The sequence below is a fragment of the Phacochoerus africanus genome, chromosome 3 (genome assembly GCF_016906955.1).
Source record: "Phacochoerus africanus isolate WHEZ1 chromosome 3, ROS_Pafr_v1, whole genome shotgun sequence".
Lineage (NCBI taxonomy): Eukaryota > Metazoa > Chordata > Mammalia > Artiodactyla > Suidae > Phacochoerus > Phacochoerus africanus.
In genome coordinates this window covers 178086738-178104002 of record NC_062546.1, presented here as the reverse complement: position 1 = coordinate 178104002, position 17265 = coordinate 178086738, and the positions used below count along the sequence as shown (strand labels likewise).

The 17265-nt window shown below is 39.4% G+C and overlaps 1 protein-coding gene across 3 annotated transcripts in view; it reads right to left on the bottom strand.

The window, feature by feature from the left end:
- The window catches only part of UNC80 (unc-80 homolog, NALCN channel complex subunit), a 223869-nt gene that overhangs the window by 168353 nt on the left and 38251 nt on the right, over positions 1-17265 (bottom strand). For all 3 annotated transcript variants that reach the window (XM_047773388.1, XM_047773387.1, XM_047773389.1), the window contains exons 8-13: positions 12111-12372; positions 10982-11116; positions 8715-8931; positions 7919-8059; positions 6636-6904; positions 5164-5532 (exon numbers count right to left, since the gene is read on the bottom strand). In XM_047773388.1, coding sequence (XP_047629344.1) covers positions 5164-5532; positions 6636-6904; positions 7919-8059; positions 8715-8931; positions 10982-11116; positions 12111-12372 — 1393 coding nt within the window. The remainder of the gene's footprint in view (positions 1-5163; positions 5533-6635; positions 6905-7918; positions 8060-8714; positions 8932-10981; positions 11117-12110; positions 12373-17265) is intronic.

The following is a 17265-nucleotide window of genomic DNA, read 5'->3' as shown; positions in this document are numbered from 1 at the left end:
GTTCCCGTGCCAAGAATCGAACCCAAGCCTCAGCAGCAACACAAGCCACTGCAGTGACAACACCAGATCCTTAACCCACTGTGCCACAGGAGAACTCCCTTCAGAGGATTTTTCTAATTTTGCACTTTAGCTGTCATAAAACTTATGCACAAGCAAAGTGAGTGAGAGTGCTTAAAAAGTGTGTAAATATTCAGCCTGGTTCTTCCTTTGAGACTAAATATGCAGCCCTCCTGAGAAGAATTGTGAGAACTATCACCATGCTCTCTTTTGTCTCATTTAATTCTTGTTTTTAGCGGTAAATAAGAGTTTCCAGAAAAATGAACTTCCTTGAATTATTTTCAAAAGAAGCATAGGAAGCTGTTGCTAAGGAATGATAGAGATCCCAGTGTGAGATTTCAATTACCTTCGGGAAGCTTCAACCTTCCTCAGTCCTTCTATTGACTTTCTGCTGTCAGCACAGACACTGTGGCCTGGAGAATCCAGCGCCTGTTCCCTTAATTGCATAAGACTTGAGATGAATTAACTATCCCTCTGTGCTTCAGTTTTCTCATCTGAGATGGAGAAGCCTAATAGCTTCCCTTCCTACTTTATTGGTTTACTGTGCCAAACAAATGAAATCATGAATAAGAATTGCTCTGGAAATCATGAGGAGTTTTTCCATTGTCATATGGTCAGGCTGTTACATAAACTTTGGGGCCACCCACATGGAAAGAGTACTCAGATGTGGGTAGGGTGTGAAAGGGATGGGGTTATCTAGACCTCCTGTGCTGCTCATTAGGTGATGAGGCAGACTCTCTGCTCCCCTAATGTTATGTAAGCAGTCTTCTTTTTCTAACCAAAGGCTAAAAGTGGGTGTAGTGCTGGACTCACTGAACATTCATTCTCTGAACTGCTCGAAGTATTGATGGCTGATAGCTCTCATTGAGTTCCTCTCCAGGCAATGCCCTTAGATAAAGAGACCTGCCTTGACCAGGTTATGCTCACTTCCTGGCAGCTGTTTCCTCCAATGGCTGGTCAGGGGCATAAAAAGGATGGGGGGTGGTATAAAGGTGGGCTTCCCTACTTGACCTGGGATTACTTTGAAGGGCCATCCCAGTTCCGGAGCTCCCTGGGTGGTGGGCTGCAGTATCTGTTACAACTACATTGTTCACCTTCTCCTTCTGCCCCATCCTGCTTCTTTCACACCTTAAAGATGTTGATCCTGAGCAGACACCCCAGGAAAGCTCCTGCCTACATATCTCTTTGAATTTATTTCTTGGAAATTCTACAGCTCAGGTGGTTGCAAACAGAAGACTCACGCATACACACATATATGTGCACAGGAACACATAAATACACATAAACATACACATATGTATATACACACATACATACACATACAAACATGCATGCACATACATACATACGTATTAATACATGTACGTACCAACTGAAAAGTGTTTTAGTTTAAATTCAAATCTTGGCTTCATAATCTTGGGCAAGCTACCTAACCACTCTGTGCCCTACCAAATGGGAATCATAAAAACTCTCTATTTCACAGAGTTTGTGAGGCAAAACATGTAAGGCTCATAATAATAGCAAAACCAATGTTCGTTATTATTTCTAGGTGTAGGGCACTGCTACTCTTTGCGCAATTAGAAAAGGCACTCCTTTGGGGGGATGAACTAGGAAAAGATGAACGCTCTTAGCTGCAGTCCTTGGGTGAACAGCTTGGTGCGCAGAGCCCGGACTGGATTTCAGTCCTGACTGGCCTCCAGAGCCAGGAGCCCTTATAAGGTGCACAGCCAACACAGCCAGAGGCAATTGTGCCTCAGGCAAGGTCACCTTGGGTGAGAGCTGATTTGGAAGACTGATTTAGTTCTTTCTTTCTTGTCTTTTTAGGACCACGCCCATGGCAAATGGAGGTTGCCAGGCTAGGGGTTGAATCGGAGCTGCAGCTGCTGGCCTATGTCACAGCCACAGCAACACCAGATCTGAGCCATCTCTGCAAACCACACCACAGCTCACAGCAATGCCAGATCCTTAACCTACTGAGCAGGCCAGGGATCGAATCTGTGTCCTCATGGATGCTAATCAGATTCATTTCCACTAAGCCAAGACAGGAACTCCACATTTTTAAACCATTATGTTTTCCCTTTAAAAAAAAATTCCTAGCTCCAAAAACTTTTTCTAAATATCTATTGGTATTTCTTTGGCCCTTCAGATGTCCTTGGGATTTAGGCTCCTCTCATAGGAGACATATAGAAATATATATCAAGCTATAGGCAGAAACCAGGACAGATATTAAATAACATTTCAAGCTCTCAGTACCAACTACCGGCAAATATAGAAATAGAAATTAGATCTTCCTTTCTGAATTAATCAATTCCCCCATGCTTCTGGTATTACTATGTTTTAAAATTAGATAAACCTTCTGATTCCACGGAAAAAAAAACAGATGGGTTGGAGGCAGGAGAGATCTGTATGCATCACAAGCATAATGCCATTGAATTTATAAATCAGGTATGATTTTATAAATTCTATGAATTACAAAGAATATTATGTTATACAACTATAAAACATTAATATCTTCATAGCTTTTTTGGAGAACACATAATCTGACTTTTAAAAATCCTATCCTAATCAAAAGTGATAGCTTTGGTCTAAAGGATAATTATCAAGTTTCTAGCATAAGAGATTTTTTAAATAGGCAAGAGATTTGATGTTCACTAATAAGAAATTAGATGAAAATACTACTTGGGTGAAATTTTAGAACTAAAAACAAACACAAAATAGAAACAAAATACTACTAATAAACTTCAGGCATCCTCAATAAACATACGAAAGCCCTCATCGATTTAGGGACTTTCTAAGCTTTACTGATAAGAGCTTACCAAAATTTCTTTTTCTTTTTTCTTTTTCTTTCTATTTTCCCTTGAATATTATGACATAATGACATAGCACTATCTATTATCTCTTTGAGTGGCCAGCCTAGATTGACAGGTAATAACTCAAAAATTAAGAAGCTCACTATTTGCTGTGTTTATAAATTTGGTCCTGATAACCTGTAATTGTTTGCTCATTCCTACTTAACTGCTGACTGAATAACTCCTTAGATTTTAGGATCCGAGATCCTAAATAGATCCCTTGTGATCTGTATCATTATTTAGATAATTTTCATCTACGAGGAAGTCTGCGAAGCCTTGGATTGTCCTCAATGATATTTGGGAAAGTAAAAGTACCAGAAGATGCTATTAAAATTGGAGAACATATGTATGTTTAAAGCAGGAGAAGGAATCCTAAAGAAAAAAAGGTCAGGTTCAGGAACTCAAGAATATGTGGGGAGGAATAACTGGATGAGAGCTCATGAATATTTGGAAAAATAGAGTAGACAATGAGAGGAAGAAACCTAGATAAGTGCACATTAAGCAAGCATCAAGGAGGACTGAAAAGAGATGGAAAAAATATAAAAGGAAAAGGAGCACTGTAACTCTTATCAGATATAAAAACCCGATACCCTGTAAGAAAATAAAAATTTATATTTTAGAAAATACGTAGGTGGGAGAACTCTGCTCAGCGAAACTTTATACTTGTCAACACTTGACCTAAAGTGTAGACTGTCATCTGTTAGAGATTCAAATCTCTTGTTGATTTCAATTTCCTAACAGCATTTTCCAACTAAAACCCCAAATTGAAATCAGCATAAATTACATGAATTTAAGCTGTGGTAATTCTTATTTAAAATTCAAATTAAAAAGAAAACCAATTCTTGATGTTAAGTACTGAGATCATAAATCAGGTTTTGTCAAGTCAAAGGGAATTAAATTCAAAAACAATCAGTAATAGGACGTTCCCACTGTGGCTCAGTGGATTAAGAACCTGACTAGAATCCATGAGGATGCGAGTTCGATCCCTGGCCTTTATCAGTGGGTTAAGGATGGCATTGCCACGAACTGCAGTGTCGTTGCAGATGCAGCTCAGGTCTGGCACTGCTGTGGCTGTGGCGTAGGCTGGCAACTGCAGCTCTGATTTGATCCCTAGCCCAAGACCTTCCGTATGCTGTGGATGTACTTCTAAAAAAGAAAAAGAAAAATCAGTAATAAGAAAGCTAAAGATGGAGTTTCCTGGTGGCTCAGTGGTTTAAAGATCTGGCATTGGCATTGCTGTGGCTCAGGTTCAATCCCTGGCTATCCTGGGAACTTCCACAAGCTGCAGTATGGCCAAAAAATAAATAAAGAAATATATAAAGTATAAAAGAAATCCAAAACCACCTGGATGTGACACAGAGACATAAGAGGACCGAGGTTAGTCTTCTAAACCAGCATCAACAAGTAAACAATTTTTCCCCCTTTCTCCTTAACTGTGATTAAAGTAGGATGCCTAAAAATGTGTTCTCTATATCAAAAGAAAGAAATGAATTTTTTTGCAGAAAAATTATACTGCTTATTATGGATTAAATGTTTGTGTCTCACTCAAATTCATATGTTAAAGCACCAACCTCTCAGGTGATGGTATATGGAAGTGTGGCCTTTGGGGAGTGATTAGGGTTAGATGAGGTCATGAGAGTAGAACCCTGGTACAACAGAATTAGTCTCCTTATAAGAAGAGACACTGTTGAGCTTGCTCTCTCCTTCCCTGCACACATAGAAAACGGAGGTCGTGGGAAGACACAGCAAAATGACAATCACCTACAAGCCAAGAGAAGAGGCCTCAGAATGAAATCTACCTTGCTGGATCTTGGACTTCTTAGCCTCCAGAACTGTGAAGAATAAATTTCTGTAGTTTAAGCCACCCAATCTGTGGTATTTTTGTTATGATAGCCTGAGAAGACTAAAACACTGCTCAATGAGGTCAGACGCTGTAAGTCTTGAGAAAGACTATCCTTGGTGGCAGACTGAAAATTACAGCAATGTAGTGTATCTGAGATATTCTCCTGGAGAATTAACGGGACCAGGGAATTAGTTCTAATACTGCTTGGATGGCAATGGCTTTTGAATTTAGGATACAGTTTCAACTAACTATCTTTACTAATACCTGCTAAGAATCTAATGAAGAGATTTCTAGACTCACCACTTTCTTTAGTGACTGGTTGCAACTCTGAGTCAACAAATTGCTGGCAAGCTAGAATTGGAAAGAAATCAGGAGCAAGGTTTCATGAGGATGCAAAAGGTGGTTCAGTCATACCTTCTCTTGGTTCTTATCCTTCTTCTCATAGGGGCCACCTCCACCTCCTCCACCTCCTCCTCCATCACCTCCTCCACCTCCTCCGTCAGCACCTCCTCCTTCTTCTCCTCCACCATCTCCAGCTCCACTAACTGAAGGGCCCCCAAATCCACAGGTGGAACTTCCAGAGACTCCTTTGAACTGGAAAGTTCCCTCACTCGGTCTTTTTTCCGCAGTTCCATTTTCCTTGTTTTCACTCTTCTTTCTGTTCTTTTCTACACAGGGCACCACACCAAGCTGAAGCAAGCATTCCACAATGTTTAGCGCCACATCACAGATACGAGAACTGATGTCATGGTTAAGGACAAGATAAACAGCCTTCAGAACCACCTAGGGGTAGACAAAAAATAAACAGGGGGTGATTCATTTACTTAAATTACCTCTTCCTAAACAGATTTGGTTACTCTGTTGACTGCACTTCCTTCAGGCTGTTCTACACACTTAAGCATAAATAATTCAGATAATGTTCAGATGTTCTTATTAAGTTGCACTGGGACTTTGTGTATGTGCTTAATACAGAGTACAGATCACCCAGAGAATTAAAAAGGTATATAAGTGTGTTATCTCACTTAAGGACTCTAACATGTGCCATGATATAGGCAATTTATGAGGCTAACAAAGCATAAGGAATTAATGAGAGAGTAATTAATTGCCCCAGTGGAAACTTGTTCAACTGATTTTTAAAATCAAAGTAATTTAATCCTCTGCCTTTCACTTTTCACCACTAATGGATAAAGAGCAATGGCTTCCTAAAACAAATAGAGGCACATTTGCACATTCGTATTTGCATCATTATTTACACTCAATTGTAAATGCAAAATATTTGCATGTTTAAATCCTGTCCTTTTATTGATTTTAATACTTGAAATTATTTACTAAGCCAGGTTTCTTAATACAAAGTTTAAAAACTGTGTGAAACATAACACACATTAAATACCACACACAATTATAAATTGTAAAATATAACATTTGCTAATAACCATAATTAAGACAGGCATTCTTGAGGATGCAAGTTTAAATGTTTTAATGAACTTCTATTCATTTTCCTCTGCTACACAGATAGTTTATAGTCATGTTACTTATATCACAAAAGAAAACAAATTGAGAATTTTTTATTTCCATTTTAGAAAAAAGGGACTTAGCTAATGTACATCCTTATATAAATTTACTATGTGCATTGGGAATTCACTAATGATTTTAGATTATAAAAATATTCTGAGATCAGATCAAATCTAATGTAATACTCAAAAAAAAAGAAAAGGTACATCTAAGATGGTTGACATTTTTTGAATTTTTTTTTACATGGGTCGCTTTTTCACTTAACGGCTCGACCTTTCTAAGAAGTCACATTCCCCTTTTACCCAACATTGTAAACACTGGACTGAAGATTCATTATCTTTCAAGCTTCAGTAAGAAAAACTCTTGCTCCTTACGGAAAGATCAAGCATGCCATTCTTGTGGACAAAGTTATTAGTCCCATCAATATGCTCTGTATCTTCTAAGTAGCTGTAGTTTATGCAAGAGTCTGTGAGGCTTCGCGGAAGGTTTGCGCAGGCCAGAGGTTCGTGTGGCATCTCGGGGATGGGCACCTGGTTGCAGAGCTTCCTCATATGCTCACTGAAAAAGTCTGCATAGCCTACATTGAATGACGCCAACGTAGTATTAAAGGTTGCAACTGTGATGGTGGAGATCTGGGATCGCACTAGAAAGAGGAAAGCAGTATCTTAGTTTCCCCTGTATTAGCCTACAATATCATGATAGACAGTTAATACTATTTTTAAATCATGATCACAATCAGAGCTGTACTTTTAGTAGATGTTTGACTTATAGTCTCAAAGCCATTCTCAACTCCCAAGACACTGCTTCAGGTGTTAAGTCATCTAACATCTGATTAACATTAAAGACTACGGAAAATGTGAATTCTTAACTGGTTTCCTGAAGATCCCAGACTAATCTTGTTTTGTTTTGTTTTGTTTTGTTTGTTTGTTTTTTGGTCTAACAGGTTCATTTTACCTACTGTTAGATGAGACTCTATTGATATAGTTGAAGTAGATTGGCTGAAGTATTTCCCCATAAGTTTGTAGCTGTTAAAATACTTGGTTTATCTAGTATATTTAGGCAACAGCAAACTAGATTCTTTTTCTCCTTGGCAGAAGAGTAAAATGGAAGATATATTTGTGGTGGTAACTAATCGATATGATCCAATACTTGAAATATAGTCCAGCGAAAACAGGAACTAAAATTACACTCTTAACAGACAGAATAAGAATCCATCTTGGATTCTACCCAGAGATGCAAGTTTGCCCCTTATAAAGCACAAAAGAGCAGCTGTCAGATAAGGGAATCAGTAGCCTTGGAAGGCAGTGACTATCCTCTCGCTGAAGGTGGACAAGCCCTTCAGAAGGACATCTTAGAATTCCTCTAAGTCTCTTCCTGCCCTGCAGGTCTGTGCCCTTCTGAAAGCAAACCTGAATGGCTTGCCCTTGCTTTCCTTCTGAGAGGCATGGAGGTCATAGTGCTATCCACCAGCTCTTGCTAGTATGGAAATTTTTTAAAGAATGGTTCACAAGTAAATTAGCAAGCACTGTAACACAGAAAATGCAAGTTTTCAAAAAGCACATGGAGCCAAATTACAATGAAAATGGAACATGGAGTAAAAACAGGAAACAGGAAAAGGAACCTGAAGTCCCGCCTGCAGGGGCCGCCTCCGACCCACCTTCCTTGACGGTGTTGTCCCCGTGGCTGTTGGAGTGGTCTGGCAGGTCACTCACCAGCGTGTGATGCGAGTGGGAGTGCCTGGCGCCCAGGCTTTCCATCTCAGTGGCTGCGTCTGAACTGCCCCGCCGGGTAAATTTCCCTGAATTGGACGAGAGCACCACAGAGGGATTTGAAAATCTGGAAGATTCTCTGTGGAGATTCTGTCTGTCCAAAAGACAGCAGTGAGAGTGCAGGGATGCTAGGAAGCGCATGAGGCAAAGGCAACTGGCAGGACTTGAACTTGCCTTGGAAATATTCAAGGTCAAGATGATTGATGAAGCTGCCTGTGATAAGGTTAGCCCCAATCTAAGCCAAATGTCAGAAACCATCTGTTAGGCCCCAGCGAGCTGTCAGTACTTGATTTTAAGCTGGGCTTCTTAACATGACATCTTTCATATTTACATCTTTTTACATCTATCTTTTTTAATATCTGAATAAAAGAAAAATCTGCCTTTGGACTCACAATGAAAGTTAATGCACAGAAGTCTCTAAGGCCATGTTGCCACATCTAGAATGAGCTAAGAAATAGGGCTATGACCTGTGTAATTATTCAGGATTCTTGCACAATTCAACTACATGCATTACGTTGGCTATGAGGATGCAGCATTACTTTGGTACTGGGGAGCCTACATTTGGGCCCAAATTTCTTGACCAAACTGTTCAAGAAAGATCCAGATTTCCCTGGGAGCCCTAGATCCAGATTTCTAAGCAGGTCACGGAAGCTCTGCCCTACTTTGGCAGGTCCTTGTGATCACCTAAAATGGTGGTTTGCCAGCCTCCTTTTTCAAGGCCTCGCCTGTCTTCTCCAAGCCCAGAGAAACTTCCGAAGGAGAAAGTGCTGCGGGTGGGCGACACATCCAGGTGGTCCTCGTGCAGCAGGAATGGCACCCCCATTCTTCGAGGCCGCCTCTTCCCCGTGTGGTGGAACGGGATGGAGCCTTTTCTCTCTCTGTCTTCTTTGCGGCTCTTGAACTGCAAGGATGAGAGATGAAGGGTCAGGCCCAGGTCAAAGGCAAGGTTACAGTTTGCTTCTGAAAAGACTCCCTCATCCAGAGTAAAATTCAGGAAATATTCCAGGAAAAGAGACTCAGCAAGTCACCGAAAAGACATCTGATAGAGAGATGCGAAGAAATTCCACAGTGTGTCAAAAGAGGCGAAGAAACTAAGCAAAAGGCAACCTATTTCCTGGGTTTTTCTGCAAGGTTGGGGTTGGGAAGTGGTTTTCAAGGTATAATCCCTGGACCAGCAGCATCAGTGCCTGGAAAACTGTCAGAAACGCAGATTCTCAGATTCAACCCCAGACATACTGGATCAGAAACCCAAAAGGGGAAGCTCAGCAATATGTGTTTTAACAAGCCCTGTAGGTGATTCTGATGCTTGGTAAAACCTGAGAACCCTGAGTTAGCGTACAGGATTCCTGAGTCACCAGTTGGAGCAGCAGCCCTTTTTTGTTTGTTTAAAGACTGAAATCCATTGTTTTAGCCAGACAACTACAAATGTGCATCTCTGTTCATAAGGAGAGGCAAACAAGATAAACAGCATGCCCTGGTCCAATTCTATTACTCCTACCCGTCAAATACGTTTAAGATCCAGTATAACTAAGAGCTTAGAATTGCTTGGAAAGCTTTTAAAAATATATCAATGTCTGGACCAAACCTTCAGCAATTGTGGCTTAATTGGGTCCAGGGTCAGGCCTGGGCACTTGAATTTTTAAAGTTCAGCAAAGATTCTCACGTGCAATCAGTACTGAAAACCTCTTTTGCCTCCCCCACCCCTGACTGACACTTTTAGAAAACTAAAGCCATTGTCTATTATTGTATTTTCAATGAAGGCAAAGGACTACTTTACATGGCAACACTTGGAGCTCACAGATATAAATAGTTCTGTGTTTTTCATTGGCATAAACTAATCATTTTACAAAAGAGAAAAATATGCCAGCACACATATATTATTCTACATACATTATTTTCTATTCATTATTTTCCATTTACTTATAGAAAAAGAGGTGGAGTGTGGATTCATAAGAGCATGAACTATTTAGTTAGAAGATCTAGTTTCGAGTTTGGACTCAATCCTTCGAAAACTACCTAAAATTTCTAAGACTCAGGTTTATTTCTTTTCTTTTCTTTGTTTTTGAGAATAATAACTAACATTTTTGAGTACTTGCTAAGTGCCAGCCAGGCATAATAAAGACTTTATATGTATTATTTCACTTAAACCTGATAGCTGTTTGAGGGAAGTGTATTATGTACTCTTTTGCAGATGAACAAACTGATACCATTTGGCTAGCATCATATGGGTAGTAAGTGGCAGGGTTGGAATTTGAACTCTGATCAACTGACTCCCAAGTCAGTTTATTTGCATAAAGACTCCTTTTTTAACTCTCCATCTTTAACGTTCTAGCTTCTTATAGATGCTCAAAAAATGTTGGTTGAATGGAAACCTACATTGTCACAAAGGGAAGTGAGAGTAATAAACCTAGGGGATCAGTGATAAGGATTTACTAATTTATTAACAATGCTTGGTTTGTTGCTTTTAAAACAAAGATGACAAAAAAAACAAAAACAAAAAACAAAGATGACTTGAAGAATAAATGTTCCACGATGATCGCATCACTCTAAGAACTTCAGTAAGATTTAGTTTCTTAGGTGAAAATTGTGGAGAATAAAAATCTCGTTGGATTCCATGCAAATTACTTGTATAAAGTCCTTGGTAAAATGAGATGAACCATACAAATGTAAGTTATCATCATTACCGCACTGCTAAAAGCACTTTACACATGGTTTCAGAATTGAGCTCTGAACAACCCCACATAATATGCATAATGGAAAGTGCTCACACACTCTAAGGGACTGGCCCAAGGCCATGCTATGCAAGGTCATGCTGCGAGCCAAAGCGGACCTCTGCTGAGAGGACCCTTCCCCAACCCACCCACTCTACAACACAATCAGGAGCATCTCATGCACTGGTTTGTATTTCTTCGATTATCAAAATGTCAGAGACAATAAGTGGTTCTACTTACCTTCTTAAAGATGTTCATGCCAAGATCTGAAGAAAGATCTGGGACTGCAGACCTGCGTAGATTGGTCAATGAAACCTTGGAAAAGGCCTCAGGGCTGAGAGATTTTTCCTCTTCATTACACTTCATGGTGAGATCCTTAATAGATAATAAAGACAGTTGAAAGATCAAGGATGTAGAGATACATTTCGTAGTAATTGTAACTTCAGTGTGGTGTTTTTGACGGTAAGACCACAATGCTCTAGATTTAGGAAAGCTAAGAAAATGGAGGGGGGGGATGAGTATCTATTTTACCCTTTTAATTTTTTTTTAAAAGTGTTTTTCCATTTAATGATTCACCAAAGAAGATACTGGATTTGGGCAGGATCATTGGCTACTAAAACAGAGCATATATCCTTTTCATTCTGATAGTGCTGTTTATTTTCGGAATATGCAGACATTTTTCAGACATTTCAGTTCACATTTAAGTAAACCCACACAACTGGAACACACAGTGAATCCTATTTTCCTCTACATATTCAACATGTGACGTTAATGAGAAAGAGGGGAAGAACAAGTATTCAAGCTGATATTAGAACTTTCATTTATCCAGAAGTGATTTTCAGGAGGATGTCATCACATCAGTACACAGTCAGTTTATTCCTCCAAACATCTATAAAAAAAAAAAATAGCAAGACTATACATCAAAAAACAATATTCTTAATGGTGACATTGAGGCACTGGAAAATTTTGAGCTAAGCAAAGGAGGTTAAATCATGTTCAATAAAAGCCTAGTACCATGCGTAATAATATAATATTGGTAATTGACAGATTATATGTGAGAACTCTCTATTAACTAGTGCTTAGATTAGCCAGAAGACCCATTTCCCATTATTCCGGATCAATAGAGGCTTATTCTAGATTAGTGTGTGTAAGGGGCATTTAGATAGCACTTCTTTGAATGGTCAATTAAATGCTAATGAGCAGCAAGAGGGTGCAGCAGTAAAAGAGAGAAGGAAAGGATAACAGCATCAGAATAACCCACCAATCAAATAGTCAGTGTTGGGATAAATAAACTGGATGCACAGAAGAAAAAAAAATAATCTGTTACGGCCAAAGTTGTTGGTTCCAATGACAATGGAGTTTCTCTTACTTGGGTCTTGTGTGTGTTCACTAGCGAGGGAGCTGCTGCCACCATGGAGCTACTCCTGGGTCTGGGCAGGAGAGGAATATCTGGCTCTGGGGGCTTTTCTGGCTTCTCCTCCAACATGTGTCTCAGCCTTTGTAGATAGTACATCAGAGACCACTGAGTGCCTTCCTCAGACCAGTGGGGCTGGAGTAGGCAGCGAAGAACAGCAACGTCAAAGTAGGTGGCATAGCGGGACCTTTGGCATGGAGGTATCACGAGAGAGGCCCTGTTCCCATGGCAGAAAGAAGATGATTATATTGGCAGTCATGCATTCCAAGGATGGCACAACATGGCTTATAGCTGTGCTTTTCTCATTTGTTCATTTATTCATTCACTTATCTCTTATCTTCTTTTCTCTCTTTCCAACTGGTCTCGCTCATTTCACTTTTGCTAGACACTACATGGAAGAGAGTTTTGAAGGATAGGTGGCCATTATCCAGGCAAAGTTGTGGACAGGGCAAGAGGGTGGATCCACACTTCAGTCAGAGGGAAGAAAGCCTATGAAAGCATCGAGGTTTTTGTTTTGTTTTTTTTAATCATGAGTTTTAAGTGGGTGGGGGAGAATCATATGCACTTGGCATGGTTGGTAAGTGATTTGGGGGTGGTAGACAATGATGAGAGTCTGAGGAAACAGATGAGGTTCAGATCACAATGTTTCTTTCATTTTAAGCTATCAGGTTGACTTTTCCCTTGATAGAAATGGTGGTAATATTTGTGTACTTTCTTTGCTGTACAGCAGAAATTGACTGAACATTTTAATAAAAAAAATTTGTGTACTTCATTGGGCTATTTTAATTTCAATTTGATAATATTACATAAAAGCCAAGGAAACTGCAAAGTACTAAACAAACAAAATTTATACTACGAAAAAAAGGAAAATTTGAATATCTGAAATCATATATCCGTATAAATGACAGCAAAACTATCTTTGAAAGAAAATCTCACAATTCTGGAATTCTACTATTCAATTTAAACACACAATAAATTCATCATTTAGTGCTCAATTTAACTGTATTACAAATTAGTTTTAAGCAATTGCTCAGCATTTTATGTATCTTACACTATCCTACGTTCTTAGGGGATAAGAAGGTAAGTAAAGTTAGCTTCCTCTCCTTGAGGAACATATGGTGCGATGAGAATAATAGACAATAAATGATAAATTACAAACTTAGAGCTTCTGGAATCCAAAATGGAATCTTAAATCTAAAATATGAAATGAACCCCAAGAATAATTTCTTCCTGAATTAAATGATGCAAAAGGGAAAGTTTTATACCCTGCTATCAACTAGCAAATATACCACCCACACATGAAGAGCTTCAGCAAAAAATGCAGCCACTGAGAGAAGGAGAGGTTTTCCTTAACTTCCCAGACTCATATTTTTTGAATTGAAGGTTCTGACTCATTATTGAAAAATTAATTCAAAATGATATAACTACAATTAAAATGTTAACTAGAACAAAAACTATCAGAATGAAACAAATGGAGTAAGGATTTTCATGGTTGGTGGAACTTCTGTTTTACCTCACGTATTTGTCACGAGTGAAATATATTTCTTACTGTGAGTGCAGTAAAAAGTTCAGATATACAAACACAGACCAGGTCTGGTGTCTTGTGAACCATTTTCATAGGCTTTCAACTCCACTATCAAAGCACATATCCTACATGGCTGTCTTTACTCTCATTGGAATTGTCTGGTGTGTTGAGAAGCGATTGCCTATTTTACAATAGTTTTGCATGTCGGTATTATCCTGGGGTCTAATATTCTTGAATATTTTAATTGAAGTAGCAAACTAAGTAAAAATTCAACCACAAGGTGCCATGATACTATTATTTAACTGAGTGGTCAGTCATATGAAGAGAAGCTTTCTATAATCAGTTAAGTTACCATATATGTAATGCTAGAGTTATCCCTCTCCCAGGAAACTAGAATACTCTTGCAACATCAATGACGTGGCAACTTTCAATCCATCAGAAAGTCAAATAGATTCTCCTTCCAAACACTTTTCATCAACTCCACAGACATGAACATCCCTGATTAGGGTTTTTGCACTTCCTCCTGGTCTCACAGCTTCTTCTCTTGTTCCTCCATTCCTCTGTTCAAACCCTTTCAATAAATCTTTAAATCACACTTAGGAAAAAGATGCAAGCTCCTTACAGTGGCCAACATGACCTGCATAATCTGGCTGTGTCTACCACTCCAATCTCATTCTCTATCATGCTTGCCCTAGAGTGCCAGACATTTACTTATCACCTCTCAGCTCCAAATTCATCTTTTTTGCTTGCTCTGAAAATGGATCTGATTCCCTTAAATATTTTTCCATTGACAGCTGGCACAACTTTAAGCTTTGCAAGTAGACGGAATGGAGGTGTTGCAAGAGGAAAAGAAGTTTCCTTCCTGGTTCTGGTGCATTTTCCCAACACATCCATGCAGCATGCATAGCATCTCTACTACCAGGCTTCTGGAGTGTTTGTGTTTGTCAAATGTTGAGCTCCTGCAGTGCACATGGCTTCCCCAATGTGCAGCTTCAGCAAACCGGGTGTTTTTTTCTAGCAACAGCTCCTGCTGCAATCACAGTTCTTCCTGTGCCTAGCTCTTACCATACTCAGTGACCAGCAACATGCAGAGGCCAACAGCTCCCTTGAAACAAGCCATTTCTGGAAGTTTTCTAAGCAAAGTGCCTTGACTAAGACATCTCCCTATGAGTAGATTTCCCTAGCATTCTGGATTTCTGGTAAGTTTTAGAGGGCATATTTCCAGCAATTCCCCCTCATCTAGCATAATGGTGACTTCTCTGCCATCCAATGAGACATGACTTTGTCTTAACAGGGTCTGAACCTCAGTCCTGGAGAGAGGGGTTCTTCCTTGAGTGTTACGTCTGAGCTTCAAGGTTGGCGAAGATTCTATTATATGTGCTATTTCTATATTCTTTAGAATTCTCTTTGCTTCTTACTTGCTTCTCCCTCATTATTCTAATACCCCTATCCTGTATTACACTAATAATTTACTATATTAAACTTGCCCTTGGAGTACCCTGGTGGCTCATGAGTTAAGGACCTAGCCTTATCACTGTAGTGGCTCAGGTTGCTGCTGTGGTATGGGTTCAATCCCTGACCTTGGAACGTCTACATACTGTGAGCATGGCCAAAAAAAAAAAGAAAAATTAAACTTGCCCTGTTCAAATAACTGTGCAGTTTCTCCCTCCTGATTGGACTCATCTGGATATATCTGGCAGTTGTGCTCCACTCATACTGATCTTCTTACTACCCTTGAATACATCAAGCTTTTGCCTGCTTCAGAGCTTTTCTCTGTGTGGAAATTTCTGTCTCTTTAGCCTAAGCTTCATCTGGGATCTGGTCCAACATCATCCATTCAGAGAGGTCTTTCTTAACAATTTTGTCAAAAGGCTTCACTCTCCTACTAACTGTCTCTTCACCTTGTTCTAATATTCTTCTTGGCCTGTGGCATGACTTGAAATTATATGCTCTTTTGTTTACCTGCCTATCTGTTTTAATTTATTTAAGTAAATTGACACATTTCAGAAATGGATTTAAAATAAAGATGATGAAATCAAAGGCTTTTGTACATACAAGCAATAAACATTTTGAAAATGGAAATTTAAAGGGGCCAATTCAAAATTACTACAAATAGATATAATGCCATGGATTGGGAGTATAAAGATGGGGAATGAAACTGACAATATAACTTATTAGCATATTTGAATTGAAATAATATTTGACCTAACAAGCTGAAGATAAAGTAGTGGACAGAAAGGTCAATTTAGCATCAGTTGGTATTACTTTAGGTAGGAAATTTCTAACAGTCAGCAAAGATTTGATCATTGTCCTATCTTATGGTTTATAAACCCTTGAAAGAAATAACCAGTATCAGGGTATACCAGGAAAAATTCCACAGGCACTAAAATTAGCCTACAACACCAACTGCACTGTAAAACAGAAAAGTAATACATGAAGATGGAAACTGTTATAAACAATACTGCAGAACATTAAAAAAAAATCTTAATAAACAAAGACACAAACTGTTGTGAACTGGAGTTTGGCACTTGCCATCTGCCTCTATGAGAGTTATTTTCAGGAGAAGATTTTATGAGCCCACTTCTTGCACCTCCGCACAACTAGAAAAACACTAAAATCCTTCATAGAGATTGATGTCTGCTCCTCCTGACTAGTAGTAACCTTCACAAGGCCAGCAGCAAACTTTGGTAAAATGTGTGCATGGCTGCAGGCACCTCCCCTTTACCTTTATCACAGATACCCTGGTATTTCCCCTTCCCTCTTATGGGGCGATATTTCAGAGCTATCTGAAATACTGCCTCCTGGACTGCTGTCACATTCCTCTGTGAGTGCAGCTACTTCCAAGAGTGAGCGGGTGAGCCCTGAGGGAATTCAGGAAGGAAACAAATACTGGCCTGATAGTTGAGGTGAATATCAAAGGAGTGATTCCAGTAAACCCAGACCTTTGCATCCTCCCATGGAAAATCCTTAATTTGAGATATCTGGCTTTCTGTAAATCTTTTGTTCCTACCCCCTGGCCTTTGTCAAATAACAACAACAAACACAACTCCTTTATATCCTAGCTCCCCCCTTCTCGCCTCCTTGGAGCAGTTTTCTCAGGGCTACCTGAGATGCTGTCTCTTGGGCTTAAGTCCTAATTTTGCCTCAAATAAAACTTAACTCTCAACTTTTAAGTTGTGCATTTTTTTAAGTCGACACTGTAATCACTGGAATAAATACTCAATGTTATAAAGATTTCCATTTCCCCCCAGATAATCCATAAGTTTAAGGCAATTCTCTTTTGTGTTCTGCACCAAGTTTCAATGTGTGGAGGTGGGGAGGGAGTGTTTCCCACACCACCAACAATTTCCTGGACAACTGAATGTCTACAATTTAATTCAATTCTGACACTTCCTACCTGGACACCCTGTCAGATTCTACAGATTAAGGGTTCAGTCCTACAAGACTACCCCCACTCCACTTCAGACACCAGTGCTTCTGACTTACCTGCTACAGACTGGAGGCTTTCACAACCCCCACCACTCAGGCTTCAGCTACCAGTTGCAAGTCCAGGTTGTTAGTTGTATTTCTGAATGACTGGCTACA